This window comes from Stegostoma tigrinum, chromosome 26, assembly GCF_030684315.1.
Source record: "Stegostoma tigrinum isolate sSteTig4 chromosome 26, sSteTig4.hap1, whole genome shotgun sequence".
NCBI lineage: Eukaryota > Metazoa > Chordata > Chondrichthyes > Orectolobiformes > Stegostomatidae > Stegostoma > Stegostoma tigrinum.
This window is the reverse complement of record NC_081379.1, coordinates 43262360-43279576: the sequence shown is the minus strand read 5'-3', so window position 1 is coordinate 43279576 and position 17217 is coordinate 43262360. Positions and strand designations below refer to the sequence as shown.

General features: G+C 38.4%; 1 protein-coding gene across 2 annotated transcripts in view; it reads left to right on the top strand.

Annotated features, from left to right (window-relative positions):
• cdc45 (CDC45 cell division cycle 45 homolog (S. cerevisiae)) overlaps positions 1-17217 on the top strand; it is a 205106-nt gene that overhangs the window by 22205 nt on the left and 165684 nt on the right. Inside the window, exons 4-11 of one of the 2 annotated variants that reach the window (XM_048556225.2) lie at positions 1612-1749; positions 4738-4884; positions 7259-7317; positions 8603-8651; positions 12241-12302; positions 12447-12497; positions 13399-13518; positions 14685-14816. In XM_048556225.2, coding sequence (XP_048412182.1) covers positions 1612-1749; positions 4738-4884; positions 7259-7317; positions 8603-8651; positions 12241-12302; positions 12447-12497; positions 13399-13518; positions 14685-14816 — 758 coding nt within the window. The remainder of the gene's footprint in view (positions 1-1611; positions 1750-4737; positions 4885-7258; positions 7318-8602; positions 8652-12240; positions 12303-12446; positions 12498-13398; positions 13519-14684; positions 14817-17217) is intronic. The other variant, XM_048556226.2, reaches the window with a different exon arrangement.

The following is a 17217-nucleotide window of genomic DNA, read 5'->3' as shown; positions in this document are numbered from 1 at the left end:
GATGTGAGAATGGTGCAGGACAAATCATAATCGCGTAAAAGCAGGGCAGGAGGATACAATTCTGTGAACTACAGTCACCAAGAACAAGCTAGGTGAAACGGATTAAAGGACAGAGCTTAGACTGTCCTCCTGAAATCTGTCACTGTTCCGTTGTGGGTAACCTGTCTTCCCATCAATGTCTGATACATGAAGAGAGCTTATGATTAAAACTTACAGCCTACCATTCAAATCTCACACTGAATAATGGTTTTGATCAGAGGTATAGAAGTTGCCTCATTAACTGAAATGACTCTTCTGAAATAAGCCCTTCATGTGACTAAAATTCCTGGTCTTCAAGAGCTCGAACTTTTCTGAATATTTCACTTAGTTTGTTAACAATTTTTCGACTTTCAACATCAAGTCAGTCTGCTAAGCATCTAAATGGTGACACTGTGGACTGATTTCAGGCTTAGCCATGTTTGCCTTGAGTCTGAGTAAACCTCCCAACCTTATTTTGAAAGAAACATTGTACTTGATCTGAATATTAGCCAACTTATGAGATGAGACTATCCCTACATCAGTCTCATCGATTGCTACACCTTCTTCAACTTTAAAGGAATCCTGCAACTCCCGTCTTAGCTAACTGAATTCCTCTGAATCTGAGCTGTTGGAGAAAAGAGCCTTCACTGAATCCTATATGACTTAATATCCATATCTCTAGATTTTTAGAAAAAAAATTCGTAATTGTAAACTTTTTTTCTTTTTTCTTCTTGAATGCATTTGTGTACATGTGTCTGTCTGTCTATCTCCTGGATGGTTTCTTTGTACAGGGAATGCAAAGTAGATTTTAATAATTAGAGTATGTAACAAAGTAAACAACTTCTTGTATTTTGTATGGAACCTTTAACTTCGATAAACTATTCCAAGGCACTTAACAGATTGATGTAGAGGTACTGGTGTTGGACTGGGGTGGACAAAAGCAGAAGTCACGTGACACCAGGTTATAGTCCTACATGTTCATTTAAAATCACCAAGCTTTCGAAGTGCTGCCCCAAAAGAGTATGATCTTAAATAAAACTGTTGGACTATAATTGATGTCATGTGACTTTCTGACTTGGCAGGAATGTAATTGGGCAAAAACTCAACAAACTAAAATTAAGGCACAACGACAAGTGACGAATGGTTGTTGGAAGAAAACATTTTTGGGTGCGTATTTAAGAATGAATAACAGGGAGAGGAGTTTTAGCAAGGAAATGTGCATTCCTTAAGGAATATAGGCAATTGTAGGTTCCTGCAGAGCTGGAAATGTCATTAGTTTTGTGAACGTCTTTGGATTGTTTTAAGCTGGGAGATGTATAAACTGATTTATTTGTGCAAGTCATCGGATGTGGAATAGAATTTTGCTTCCAGACCTACCATGTACATTTGCTTTTTATTGTTTAAATTTTTGACAAAGTTGAGCTTGTTGTGTCATATGGGTAGGTCAGAACCGGCATAGGGAATGAGAAGTGTAGTTTCTTAAAAAAGTAGTTTACTTCCAGATATAGTTGTAAATTTACAGTGCTTCTGGCACCAAATCTACCTTTGCCTGCAGAATCCAGTTCACTTAGTCAGTTAATTTCTTATTTGCAGTTCAAGTACCTTGTGTTAATTAATTGTGGTGCTAATCTGGATTTACTGGAGACACTGCAACCTGATGAGGATACTATCTTCTACATCTGTGACACCCATAGACCGATTGACATTGTTAATGTCTATAATGATACACAGGTATGTCTGCCAATTAAATTCATATCTTAATCATGTCACACACTGATTTCTATGTGTAAGTAATTGGACTTGGACTTGGAATTGAATTTCACTCTCTGCCCTACCTCCGTTTCATGTTTTCTTTTAGTCTTTTATTGAGCTTTATCAAAGTTAAGAATGTTGCTTTTGTTTCCACGCTCTGCAGTAAGAAATTGAAGCTGAGGGGTATTTTGGCTCAGGGGCAAGATTAAACCTTTCTCTGACCCATAGAAATGTTCTTTAACCCCAGTAATAGTCATAGAGATCTACAGCACAGAAAAAAGCCCTTAAGCCCACTGTGTCTATACCAGTTCAAAACAGCCACCTAACTATTCTAATACCATTTTCCAGCGCTCGGCCCAAAACCTTGTATGCTTTGGCATTGCAAGTGCATATCTAAATACTACTTAAATGTTATTAGGATTTCTATCTTGTATCATCCATAATGACAGTAAGTTCCAGGTTTCCATTACTCTTAGGTGAAAATAAATAACCTCCCATGTCTTCCAAACCATCTGCCCCTTACTGTAAATCTTTGCCTCCCTGGAAATCTTGGATAAACATCTCAATTTAATTGATGCTTTGTACATTTTATGCACTGACTTTTCCATTGCAATTTCCAACTCTTGAGTGTTGTTGAAAAGGACACATTTTGTCAAAGCTTTTCATAATCATGGAACAGCATGGAAACAGACCCTTTGGCCCAACCTGTCCGTGCCGAACATAATCCCAACTGAACTAGCCCCACCTGCCCATTCCTGGCCCATATCCCTCCAACCCTTTATCTAGTGCTCAGGCAATTCCCAAGCATACAAATGTAAAAGGAAACAACCAAGTGTCCCGTCTGTCTCAGTTTAGCCTGGAGACAAAGGTAATAAGACTACAGGAAATAGTAACAGGAGTAGGCTGTTTGACCCATTGAGCCTGCTTCACCATTCAATAGGATCGTGGCTGATCTGACTTTCCTCAAGTGCACTTTACTGCATTTTCCCCATGACCCTTGATTCTCCTGCTGATAAAGAATTAAATATATACAAGGACTCTGTCCCTACAGCTCTCTGTGATAAGGACTTCCAAGGACCCTGAATTGTTTGAGAGAAGACATTAGCTGGTTTGTTGCACAGAGTCAGAATTAACCTGTCTGGTTTAAAGTTTAACCAAGCCTGACAGTTAACTGTCGATCAGCATTAATGCATTCTTGATGACAATGCCTCCACCAATCAGGGGCCAACAAATTGGTACACTCACGATATAAATGTTGCTTTTTCCCTTGCATTGCTATTCTTGTAAACTGTCTTGATGAGTACCGGGTGGAAAGCCTCGAATATATTTTTTTAAGCAGTACTCAAGTTATGTATTACATAATGTTTTGCAATATTCCTACACAGCTGTAAGGCTTTAGGTAGCTTGATGTGTTCAGAGAAGCCAGAAACCGAGTACAAATTGGAATTATGCACGCAACAAAGGGAATGTGGTCAAAAAGCTCTGCTCACATAGTGCACCCATCGGCATTCACTCATCGAGGGTATTTCCAGCATCAGCCCAAACCAACTTCCCTGTGAATTGAGTCAATGCCTGCACTAATATCTGTGAATGATATTGTAAGTGCAATGGCCTGGCCGGCATAATCATTTTAAAATGAAAATTGTGAAAATGTGATTTGTCAAATTTGTCTTGAATATACAAACTGCTCTACTTTTGCTATAATATTCAGAATAACTGAGACAATTGCTCTAAATCTATGAAATCTAAATATGCCAAAATACTAAACACGCAGTTGCTGGTTGTTGCTAGGGAAACATTATAAACTGTCACTGTAAGCTCACTTGCACTGGATTGTATTAAAGAGGTGCCAGCTAGGAGCCTCGTTTTAGAATGCAAGCACTTAACTGTTGTATGATGACCATCTAATTGAATTTGATGCGGCAGCATTTTCATTGTCGAATTTTACCTTTTATCTTTAAAATTTGCAGCTTGGATACCCTTTCAGGAGGGCATCCAGGGTAGCAGACGGAACAACTTTTCTGTTAATTGTTTTCAGCTGCTGAAATGACTGCAAGGGTTCTCTCCTTGAACAGTCACAACACTATGTCACTTGAGCTCCCAGCTATGCATGTCGATTCTTCTTGGCACATTGACCCCCTCCTCACTGTATTGTCCTCCTTACTACTTCTATTGCTCACACTGCTTACTGCCTCTCCCTCCAGCTGCTCTATGTCTCTTTAACTTTCTGTGTGTGACTCTCGCTCTTTGCAGAGTCCTTTTTATATACAATGTGTTTGTTTTCTTGACGATGACTTACCCTGTTCTCTTGGGACCGTTGAACAAATCTGCAATAGCTACAGATTCATAAATATTTTGGAAAATGGTTGCTGAGACTTCCTGGCTTTTGAATAATTTGATTTACATTTGAAATTACTGGCTGCCATACATATAACTGAAAAAAAAAACACTTTGTTCAAAAATAGCTTGGCTTCTTCCTTAGAGTTTTGCACACAACCAAAGGAAATTCAATATTAATAGCTCTCAGATTCCAGTCCCCCACCTATCCATTCCTACAGCATTATTAACACAAAGTTAGGTTTATCCTAATATTCTATTGATAGCTTTTGTCTTGGGTAGTCTTGGCACTAATTTTACACGCAAGGCCTCTTTTATAATCCCATTGACAGCAGTGGAATGGGATATTAACTAGTCTGGGACTTCCTAAGAAGCATTTCTCCCTCTTTGTGCAATGTGACTGGATTTCAAGGGGCAACCAAAAAACAAGCAAATAATTTTTGACACTGCATGATCCTCCTGTTGAGTTGTCCAAATTCCTAAATTAGGAAGAATTCAGGATAACAAACTGGACACAATTTGCTTTTAGAACATAGCCTGTGCACCTCTTATTTTGGAATGGAATTCAATGTTGCCTGACTTATTAACCATACTAACTGCTGTAAAATTCATATGTTGGGTGTCCTTTAGGTTAAACTGCTGATTAAGCAGGATGATGATCTTGGTGTTCCTGCCTATGATGACCTCTTTAGGGATGAAGAAGATGAGAATTCAGAGGATTCAGGGAATGAAAGTGAAGGGTCAGAACCTTCTGAAAAGCGCAGGCGATTTGCTGAGGTGAGTGGATGATAGGCATTGTGTGTTTACCGCAGAGGTTGTTTTGACAATATATTGTGCTTTAGTTTAATTGCTAGGGCAAATGAAATGTTTACAACCAGACTGAAATTGGGGTTGTTCTGAAGGGTAAGCCTCACAAGAAACCGGAGGGAATCATGCACAGATATGCATTTTTCAAAGTATATTTAGCCTACTTGACACTTGGCTTGTATTTGTGCTGATAAGCACAAACATTACAGTTTACTAATCCCAGGTGGAGCATATCATAACATAACATGCACGTAAATTGTCAATGTTGACTCTCAGGCACGAATCCCAACATTATTATCTAAGGCAAAGCAGTCTCCTAGGCTGACAGTCCATAATCCACTTTAGGCCTTCCCTCCCTCCAGTGCTGGTGACTGTGGTTGTGGTGTATGCCGTCTACAAACTGCACTGCAGCAACTCACGAAGGGTTTCTTCAAAAACACTTCCCCAACACCCTCACCTCAGACATGAGCAGCAGTTGCTTGGGAACACTGCCACCTACCTATGAGATCTCCTCAAAATCTTGCACTTTCCTGTTGAAAACCTATGAATATTAATTTGTTGTATATTGGTCAGAAACTTGGCCAAAATGCCTCAGAACACTACATGATTGACAGTGGTCCAAGGAGGTAGCTCATCGCCATCTTTTGGAGGTGGTGGGGGCGGGCAATAAATAGTGACGACTAATAATGCTTTATTCTATAAACAAATTTTTAAAGACTGTCGGTCTCATATTTTCAAAATTTTCTTATTTTTGCACATGAGCATCTCACTTCTGTTCAGTCACCAGACATTGATCCTTTTTTTTTGCCATCACTTTGGTTTGATTTGAATTGAAGTTATGTTTATGGAGTTGCTGTCAGGGATTCTCTGCTCCTTCCTATCATGCACTGATGATTTGCAGATGGGAATCATTTTGACAACAATGTTTAGACACATGAACCTTTTCGTTTATAATGCTGTTAGTCTTGCCGCAAACAACCTCAGAAGTTTATGCCTGTTCAATGAGGAAAGTGGCAGCCTTGTGCTGCAAATTATAGTGTCCCTGCCACTGAGCGAGAAGTTTCAGGTTCAAAGTTCAGCCTAAGTTTCGCATAACCATTGACCAGAAATTGAACTGAAACCAAGGGTTATAGGGAAAAAGAAGGAAAGTGGAGTTGAGTCATCAGATCATTGCTATTGCAGGATACTGGGGATTGATATAGCTAGTACGAGAGTAGAATTAATGTTAGGTAATTGTACAGGTCAGTGGCAAATACTGTCACTTCTCAACTGTCTGCAAAATCAGGCTATTGAATATCCCCTCTAGCACTTGGAGTTTCAGAAGCTCCTGCAGTTTCCAGTCTCCATCTGTACCTTCATTAACACACAGAGGAAAATTTGCTGTGCCCTGACTTCCTGTGGATGACACCATCAAAGATCCACTTGGAGATAAAAGAAAAATGTCCAAAGTAGTAAAGCCCACTTTTGAACTGCACAGTCTAAGCTGTACTGCCTAATAGATCCTCTACATGGGCCTCTGTGTCCCACGTAACCACCTTTGGATGAGCAGGAATTGGAGTGTAACAATTAGCTTCAGCATTTATCTGAAGAGAACATAAGTCAAAAGGGTTTTTACTGAGGAATTGAGTATTTACTGCAGAAGTTGTGAGAATATATTGTGCTGTAATTGAATTGCGAGGGCAAGTGAAACGTTTACAACTAGACTGAAATTGAGATTGATCTGAAGTGAAAAACCTCAAAAGAAATCGGAGGGATCACACAGCACTATTCATTTTTCACAGAACATTCAGCCTGCCTGACTCTTGGCTTGTGTCTGTAATGTATTTGCTTGTCAGCACAGTTTACTAATCCCAGTTGGGACATATCAACATGCACATAAATTGCCAGTGTTGACTCATAGACACAGGACCTATTAAAGATCGGGATCAATCAGATTGGCTATGTTGTTATTTCCTAAACAATGCAAGAGGATTTTAATTCTGGTTATGTACCAAGAGTAATCATTTGAGTGAGTTTCAGAACACTCCTGATTCCTTTTAACAAATTTAAACCCACCAAGACTCAAGTAAAGCACGTGGAAAAATTAGTAACTGAAATGGAAATTCTGGTTCATAAGCATTAATGAATGCTTATATACAGGAAAAAACTCTTCCACACAGCTTGATCATGACCTGCACACTGAAGCATGGAGAACATTGGGTTCATTCCACTTCTGTAATCAGTTAGTTGATGTATCTTTATGAAATTCTTCTGAATCTGAGGGAGTCGAGCCCTTCTAGATGTCTGCCAATTTGTTTGTACTGCTGACTGTGTTCCATTTCAGAAAATTTACACTGTCTTCTAGGCAGCCTTGGAGCGGAGAATAGATCGAAGACGTCAGCGGCGGGAATGGGAGGAGCGCAGGTATTGGTTACTGTGTTTGATTTCACATATCTCTTTGATGGAATTGTTTAATAGCATGTTCTGTGCATGTAGAAGTAAAGAACTTAAGCTGGAACAGCTTATTCTTTGCTGTCCCCAAAACATAGTGAAAATGGAGATAATTGAGTCGATGACAAGTCACAGTAACCACTGATAGGATTCCTGTGAACATAATCTGGACATAATCCGATGAGGAATTACATTGAATTTTCAACTGCTTTTCTTTTTAGTCTTTCCTTTCTAAGTTTGGGTTTGCTTTACCCATTCCATGTTGATAACTAGTGTTTCGCAAATCTTATAGTCCAGTGTGACACAGAGATACAGTATCTTCTGCAATCAACTTTTGAAATGATTCTCTGATTCCCATTGTTTTATCTTTGGTAATGTTCACTTGTTTCAGCTGTATAAGGAGTTCCCAGTTGTACTAAGGACTTCTGATCAGTAGTTTATGTAGTTCCCTACTTTGCCTGACTCAGCAGACAGGTGAGTTGGTCTGTGCTAACAAACAAATCCTTTATTCTTATAAAAGGAAAATGAATACTTCAGAGGGCTGTCATGATATTGAACGAATCCCAACATGAGCCAGGTGGTGCACTGTTGTTAGAGACATTCAGGAGAATTTACTATTGCATAGGAATAAGCGATAGTTTAGAGAAATGATTAACTTTAACAATAAGCCAAGCAGCATCAGAGGAGCAGGAAAGTTTGACATTTCGGGTTGTGACCCTTCTTCAGATTATCTCAGCTTCTCCAGCATCGGCAGTTCCTACTATCTCTGTAACAATTTCCACAATTTCTCTGAAGTTATTGTTGAACTTCCTCTCATCTGTAGAATGCGCAACATTTATGAAACACTGTACTTGAGATGATGCAGATATAAGATGTGCAACATTCATTTTGATATGTGGCTGATTTTTCTAATTCAAATATCTGGACATATACTCAGAAAACACACATTTGTTCAATTAAGTGGGTCAACATAATGATCATTCATTGGTTAACTTGAAATTGTGTATTGATTTAATGCTTCTCTTTGAAATTTCAAATGACTAGTACTTTATTTGAGCTTCCAATTTGTCAGATTGAAGTACAGCCTGGTGGAAAATGGGGCTATGGTTGCGAGTGCAAGTTGTAATGGTGGGATGAGCATACCAATTTTAGAGTGGCAAAATTAAAGTACATACGCATGTGAGAGAGAGCGATTTTGAGATGGGAGTGGGGGATAAAGTTGTACAGATTGCCAATGATCTGTTTGCTTCTTTTGCAGGAAGGAAATTTTGTTTGAATATGAACAATATGAATACCACGGAACTTCAGTATGTATCTGTAACTAGTCTGGAAAATATTTTTATGTTTATTGGAACATACTGCTATGAAACTGGAATCTTGTTTCATACATGTGTGTTATAATCTAACCTTTTCCATCTGAAGCTTATATATTGGGTGGAATTTGAAAGGGTGCTTTTTGACTCACTGAATCAACAACAGTTTGAATCCATATGGTCTGAAGTTTGAGGCAAAATTGCCTTGTTGAGTTAGCATCATAGATCTGTGTACGTAGTGAAGTCGGTCCTTTTCAGAAAAAATGTAACTGAGGCTTGGAGTAATGCCTGGTGTTCTGTCACTTCACCGAAGTCAAGAAGGGAACAGTGATAAACATATATTTAATCTCAGACTTCCCTTTTCCTTTCATGCCTCAGTACATGCTGGTACACTTCGTCCAGTTACTGCATGGAAGGCTATCATGACCAGTTGTCAGATAACTAAGTACTGGAATATATTGTGCTTTACCCTTCATTGCTGTCCTAAAGCAAGGCTTAGGGAGTAAACATTCATGGAAGGAAGTAAATGCTTAACAGTGAAAATTTTTTAGAGAGTTAATTATTTTTCTGTCTTTGACTTGATAAATCAGCTCTGAACTGCTTCTTCTTGGTCTCTGAACTGATTATCAACAGGGCGGCACAGTGGCTCAGTGGTGAGCACTGCTACCTCAAAATGCCAGGGACCCAGGTTCAATTCCACCCTCTGGCGACTGTGTGAAGTTTGCACATTCTCCCTGTGTCTGTGTGGGTCTCCTACTGGTGTTCTGATTTCCTCCCACAGTCTAAAGCTGCGCAGGTTAGGCTGATTTGCTAAATTACCCCATAGTGTTCAGGGATGTGCAGAGTGGGTGGGTTAGCCATTGGGAAATACAGGGATAGAGCAGCGAGTGGGTAAGGGTGGTGTGCTTTTTGCAGGGGTGGTGTGGGCATGATGGACTGAATGACCTGCTTCCACACGATAGGAATTTTATGATTCTATGAATTTTGCATCTTCTCAGAGAAGGCTATTAGCTGCAATACATGCAGGAATTATTAACTTTGATTCACTGGTCATTAATAAAATCTGTTCTTTATAGTTTACGATGTGCACTAACCTTGTCTCCTGTGCTTTAGGAGTTGTAGTCAGAATGTATTTAATCATAATAGTTGAATTTTAAATATCAGCGAGATAACCTGTGAGCAAGCAAACGCACTCTGAAAGGTAAAAGGAATTTGAACTAGCACTCTCAGTCTTAGTCTGCCCTGGAACATGTGTGGAGCAGGCACTGTATCCCAAAATTTAAATTATTTTGGGTGGTTTATGAATTTCTTTACTGATTCATCTGAAAGACTCGGTTGAGGCTCTTTCACGTCCAATAATATCCGCAGTTCTTTGTTTGTTGTTTGCAAGAAATTTCCAACATGTTACATTGGAAATAATTTACTGTCAAATCAGGGTTAAATAAAACTTCTTGGAATAACCGAAAACCCTGTCAACTGAGTCTTTCAGGCTTGGTCAACAGTTTGTAAATTCTTAGTTCTCTCTGATTAGCCAATTGTGAAACTGCAGTATTGTTACTATAGACAACGAGAAAATAATGTAAACCCATATTTGCTTATGTTTTTCTTTAAATTATAGCCCCTGAACGTCAAAGCTATGTAAAGACCTCCAAAGCAATGTATGGACTCTTTAAATTTATATTCAGGAAGCTCCTACAAACAGCAGTGTAATAATGCCCAGATATTTTATTTTTCTTTGAGGATTAAATATTAGCCAGGATGTGGGATAAGACTTGAAAGTAAGGTTATGGGACCTTTTGTGTTCACGTGTGAAAGCAGATGGGAGTCATTACACTCGAAACGTTAACCCTGCTTTCTCTCCACAGATGCTGCCACACTTGTTGAGTTTCTCCAGCAATTTCTGTTTTTGTTTAAAGCAGATGGGATCTCTATTTAATGTCTCAACATCTCAGCTGAAAGGCAGCACCTTCAACAGTGCAATACCCCCTCAGTGCAGTTCTGGGGTGTCAACCCAGCTTTGTGTTCTCAAGTCTTGAAAATTGCCTTGAACCCACAACCTTCTAACTCACGGTGAGAGTGCTATTAACTTGGCTACAGCTGACACCATTGTAGCCAAGAATTTCCACTTGAGGTCAGTGATTCAGACACTGAGCTTTTTTTTTGTTAGTATTTGTTTTGTTGCTGAGTTTTCTGCTGAAATATATTTATGTATCAGTGAATATAAAACTTTCCATGGACCAGTGCAATCTGGCAGGATTTTTGGGACCTATTCTTTATAAGAAATTTAAAAGTTTGGGGCAGCATCTAGATAAGAAATAGGAATCATTCTATTGGTGCCCTTTTGCCCAGATTAGAACAGTATTACTTTTAAAAATTTCTGTGAATGGCCACGAATGGTTGCAGTAAATGGAAACATGGTGATGATTAATACATGCAGAGGAGAGATTGGTTTTGTTGTGGAGCTGATTTCTAGCATATTCATTTCTAAAATTGAGCATGTCTTTGCCCACGTGCTCAACTTGTTCAGATCATCCTGAAGCCTCCTCGCATCCTCTTGTCAACTCACAATCACAACTAATTTTCATCGGCAAATTTGAAAATATTTCATTTGGCCGCCTCGTTTATGTCATCTATGTCTATTGTGAAATAACTGTGGCCTAAACATTGAACCTTGCTTCCATTAGCCACTGCCTGCTACCCAGAAAAAGCCTATTTATTCTTACTCTCTCTTATTCCGTCAACTAGTTCTCAATCTGTGCCATTATATTACGCCCAATTCCAGTTGCTTTAATTTTATGGCCTGTTATCTGCGACCATATCTAAAGCCTTCTTGACATTTAAATCCACCACATTGACTGATTCTCCCTCATCTATTCTACATGTTACATCCAAAAAAAAACTCCAGTAGATTAGTTGAATATGATTTCCTTTTCCCACATAGACAAGATCTTGATTTAGTGTCTTGCCTGACAGTGCAGCACTTCCTTCGAACAGTGATGAAATGTCAACCTGAATTCCAGATGGAGTTCAAATCCACAAACATCTGAGTTACCAATGAGGGCACTGTAAGGGAACTGAGCTTATATTCCAGAGAGTGCAGCATTGTTAAAAGTGGCATTCTTTGGCAGAAACATTTTACCCTAAGTGCTCAATAGTTTGTTCTGTTAAGTATGAAAGTAGTCTTTCTGAGCTATTCAAGAAAGAGCAAGGGAATTTGAATGAGCATTATTCTAATTCCAGCAATTGCACATCACTGTTGTTTGTGAAGTGCAGAATCATTGCCATGTTTGCTCATATAATCATCAGTGTATTTCAACATGATTATTTCTGTGAAGCACTTTTGTGATGTTATTGTGTAACATACTGTATGACTGCAAAGTTGCACTTGTTCTGAAATATGTTTGGCAGTGTTAACAGTTCTTTGTTTTCATGTAGTATTGTGGACTACCTTAAATTGCTTAATCAGAGCTTTATGGTGTATGTTTATATTTGAGATGATGCAAGCCTGAATTCTTCTTGGATCCTTTTACTGATTCTGAGTATTGAGTACTGATAAATTAGTAATTCTGTTTCTTTCCTCCAGTCTGCCATGGTGATATTTGAGCTGGCCTGGATAATGTCTAAGGATTCAAATGACATGTTGTGGTGAGACCTTCCTTCAGATACGATTTCTTTAATAGAGCACAATTTTTATTCAATTTCCAGAGCTAAGCATTAGAAAATAAGCCATTTGCCCTTGTCCCTTCTGTAATTCTGTGCTTTCATTTGCATGCATGTCTCAATTTCTAGGTGGGCTATTGTTGGTTTGACGGATCAGTGGGTTCACGACAAAATCACACAGTAAGTGTTACTTCTTCTGTACTTTATCACATCATGGTCAATAGGAAATGCTCATAGGTTAAACATAATATTTATCAAAGGCAACATTTCGTGACTCTAAGCTTGAAAAAAAAAGAACTTCCAACTTCAGGGAAATTTCTATTTCATTCATTTAAATTGTCTTTCTTGATGTTTTGAGCCAGATTGCTAACCTACACTTAGACCTTTGTCAAGTTGTATGCAAAATCTTTCTACCCATCAGACTGCATAGAATTATAATTCAGATGTCAGCAGTGGGCTAATTGTATTTCTATTGTTGATCAAATTTCTTTGAATCCAGATCCCTCAGTTTGAACCTTCTTAACGTTTTCTGTTTGAACTTTGCAACAAAGAAAGTGTGTATCAATCTACTTTCATGCATTCGCGAGAAAATTAGCTAAAGAAATGAGGTTGATATAGGATTAATGTTCTGGAAGATACAAAGTTACCTGCGCATTTTTTTTTGTAACCTTTTAAGGGATCCATCTTTTAATTCTGATCATTTAATCCAATTTCAAAATGGATGGTCAAGAAAAGTCCATTATTTTGAAAATACTATAGGTGGAGAAAGAGACAACAGAAAGATCACTGGCAATTGCTCATGATTGTGATTTTGATGCCACCACATCAGATTCCTCCAGCTCTGGCCTCTTTGTACATTCCAGTTTGCTTCACCCATTATATTAGTGGCCATGCCTTCAATGTCAAGGCTTTGATCTCGGAAATTTCCTCTCTCTACCCTATACTTTTCTATCCCTCTCTCATAATTATGCTCCTTTAAAGAGTGTCGTGATGATTTACTACATTAAAAATTCTGGATAAAGATGAAAGTGACTTTTGTTTCTGTTGATCAGAGAGCTCAGCACATCTTCTTATATTACAGCATAAAGTATGTGACTGATGTTGGCATTGTGCAGCGACATGTATCCCGACACAACCATCGCAATGAGGATGAGGAGAATACACTTTCTATTGACTGCATAAGGATCTCTTTTGACTATGAGTATCCTTTAATCACAGAATGGAACAAAGCAATTAAATGAAGATAACAAAATTTATACCATAAGCTATTGTGCAGTGAACATGACAAACATATTCCTAATTCAATAACTGTGCTTTCTTAAAATAGATTAGCTCTGTTACTAAATTAAACAATATTATTTCAGTAGAAATGAAAATCAAATTATTTTGATGGTTTACAGTACAATCAAGAAACATGCATCTTACCTTGGGTTGCAACAAAAGATTGTTTGCCACAATGTGAGCTGATGCTCATGTTATGAAGTTTAATATCTCTTTATTATTCAGTATTTTTCATTGAAAAGATGCCATCCTTGCTTTCTTAATGTAAGTTGTCCTCAGCATCTCAACTAGTGCAAAGGACAGTACCAAGTAGGATTGGTCTTTTTTTAATAAAGATTTTTAGAATTCACGATACAAGAATTAGTAAGAGCTCATGAGTTAAGGTGTCTGGCTCCTTTGGACTGAAGTGTTCCTTTACAGGAAGTCAGCTGGTAAATGATAAGCTAGTATCAATCTTGACACACTTGTTATGTTTATTTACAGATTTACACTTCCAAGCATAAACCACCTAATCCAACAGCTGGAGGTTTAGTTTCCGTTTATGGGATTGATCCCCAGTTAATGCACATCAGTCGGATACAATTAAACAATAACTACACGTTTACATAGAAGATGTATTAGAATTTAGAGCACAGCAAAAAAGACAACATAGCTGACTGAGAAAAGAAGCTTCCCCCTGTTGGCTACTACACAATGTAATACCCGTAATGATAAATGGTACCAATGGATGACATGTAATCTTAAGGACCGTTTCTTGGTAGACGCTGTGATAATCTATGGCTCTTTTTCTGACTTTGCATGCGTAAAGTGCGAAAGAGTGTTCTATTGATGCTCATCATATACTTTATTAATTTTCAGTTTGAATTACCAAGTTTTGGTCAGAGCAAAATTACTTTACACTCATACTGCAACTAAAAGCATGAACGCAGCCTTCATCTTGCTGAAATACTTCACCAATTTTGTCACTACTCTCATTCCAATTCTTTAGTGGGAGATTTTGAGATCTCAGTTTGTAATCCTTTCATTATGAACTAATTTTTCTAAAGGTTAGGATTTAATTTTTCTTTAACTTTAAGTTTGTTGAAGCCTGCGCCTGGCTCTGTATCAGCACTGGTCGCTCTATGAAAGTATGTGCAACTCCAGCTATACCTATTCCAATCTCAAGCTGTGGTCCATTCAGGGCTTGAAGAGGTTGCAGGAATTTCTTGCAGATATGGGGTATGTGAATCCTTCAGATTTCCTTATGCAATTGCGTACTATCCTTTTGCAATTCATCTAGTAAAACCCAGAATCCTCTGCATCCCTTGGCCATCTCTCTCCATTGAAATAATATGTTTTTTATTCTTCCTGATAAAATTGATTGTTTAACATTTACCACATAACTAATTGTCACATCTTTAGCCACTGACCCAATCTATCTATAACCTATGGTAGGCTCCTTATATCCTATTTGCAGCTAGTTTTTCTATCAATAATAAAACAAAGAACTATAAACAATGGAGATCTGAAACAAAAACAAAGCACATGAAAAACTCAGCAGGTCTGGTAGCATCTGTGGAGAGGAAGACAGTTAACATTTTGAGTCAGATCACTGGAGCTCTCCATGATTGCCACCCGGTGAAAGCCAACCCACCACTACTTACCTCTAGCCTGGATCATGCCATGATTCTAGACTTCCAAAAGGTGTACTTCCCATGATGTCCACCACCTCCTTAATGGCACTGCGGAAAAAGAGCTGCCAGCCTCAAATTGACTGGTTTGTCACGGCAGACAAGACACAAACACACTCACCATCCTGTCAGGTTTTGATCTTCTGGAAGGTCTATCAATAGGCTATTAGTTGCTTGATTGGCTCGTTATTCAACAGGCTTTCCCCAAAGTCACAGCATAGACCTCTCACCAATTCATCAGCTGACGTCTGAGAGTCTGCAAGGGTAAAGATAGGTTAAATGGGCAACCGAATTTTGGAAGGAGTATAATGTGGAAAACTGCGATCTTGAATTCTGACATGAAAAATAGAAAATCATGATATTATTTAAATTAGCAACAGGAGATTTATTGTGGAGAAGTGTATTCTACTGGTTGCAAAGTTAGACTAAGCTGTTTCCCACCCAAAATTGCTAATAACATCATTATGTTACATGGCCACACTCTTAAAGTGACAATTCATCATACTTTTGCAAAGGCACAACAGAAAGATTTGAGTGCCCAGGTGCATGATACGCTAACGTGCTGTTACATCAACCTTTACTTGCCTTTAAAGAAAAAGAAATGAAGTATGAAAGTAGGGAAGTGTAGTGCCTTAGTGAGACCACATCTGTAGAATTGTGTGATTAATTAAGAAATGAATCAATTAAGAATTAAGGCCTCCCCATTTCAGTCTACTGGAAGCAATTCTGAGTTGGTTCAGTCGGCTGATTTCTTGGATGGAGGAGGAAAGGTTGAAGTTTAGACAGATGAGCAATGATAGCATTTGAGGAGAATGATAGAGTAAATGATAGCTCTTAAGGCAACTAGAATTAGGGGACATAGTCTGAAAATAAGGAATTTCCCAACTAAGACTGCGATGAGGAGCTTTTATTTTCACTGCAAGTTGTTAGCACATATAATTCTCTTCTCTGGAGTGCAATGGAATTTGGTTCATTGAATGTATTTAAAGTTGAATTGGACAGCTTTTCGATTTACAAGAAGTACTGACATAAGGGGCAGTCCAGAGAAGGTTCACCAAGTGATTCCAGGTTTGGAAGGATTTTATTACGAGGAGAGGTTGAGTAGGTTGGGTGTTTAGAAGAATGAGTGGTGACCTTATTGAAACATAAGATCCTCAGAGGCCCTGATAGATTAGATCTAAAAAAGTTGTTTTTTCCCTTGCGGAATAGACTGGGACCTCAGTAAGAGTTATCCATTTAGGACCAAGATAAGGAGCATTTCTTCCCTCAAAGGTAGTGAATCCGTTGGATGCTTTACAGCAAAAGACTATGGAGGCTGGATTGTTAAGTATATTCCAGGCTGAAATAGACAGTTTTTTTTAATTAGTAGAAGAATTGACTGCTATGAGGGTGGGGAAAAAGGCAGTAAAGTGGAGTTGATAGTATCAGATCAACCATGATCTAATGGAATGGCAGAGTAGACTTGATGTACCGAAAAGTCTACTTCTGCTCCTATGCCTTGTGGCCTTGAAGCAGCCAGGTCATGAAGGGAGGATAGAAAAGTGGAGTTATGGTTACAGTGAGGTCAACCATGATCTTATTGAATGGTGGAGCAGGCTTAAGAGGCTAAACAACTTGTTCCTGTTCTAGAGGACATAATATTAGCCAATTCAAAACTAAATGAACTGCTAAACCCCAATTTCTTGGCTACAATGTTATTTCAATAGAACATTTATCCAAGAAAGATCTCCCTTCATAATTAAAATTGATATTCCCAATATCATGGGTAGTATAAAAGTGCTTGTATAACTTAATTTGAAAACTGAGTAATTCCTAGTTAACCAATTTCAAGGAGATTTGTTGCAAATTTCCAGCATTTCAAAATTTCCAGGGTTCTGAAGAAGGCTGAATGAAATGTTAGCCTACTCTACAGATGCTGCTGGACCTGTTAATTTTTCTTCCCCCTGTTT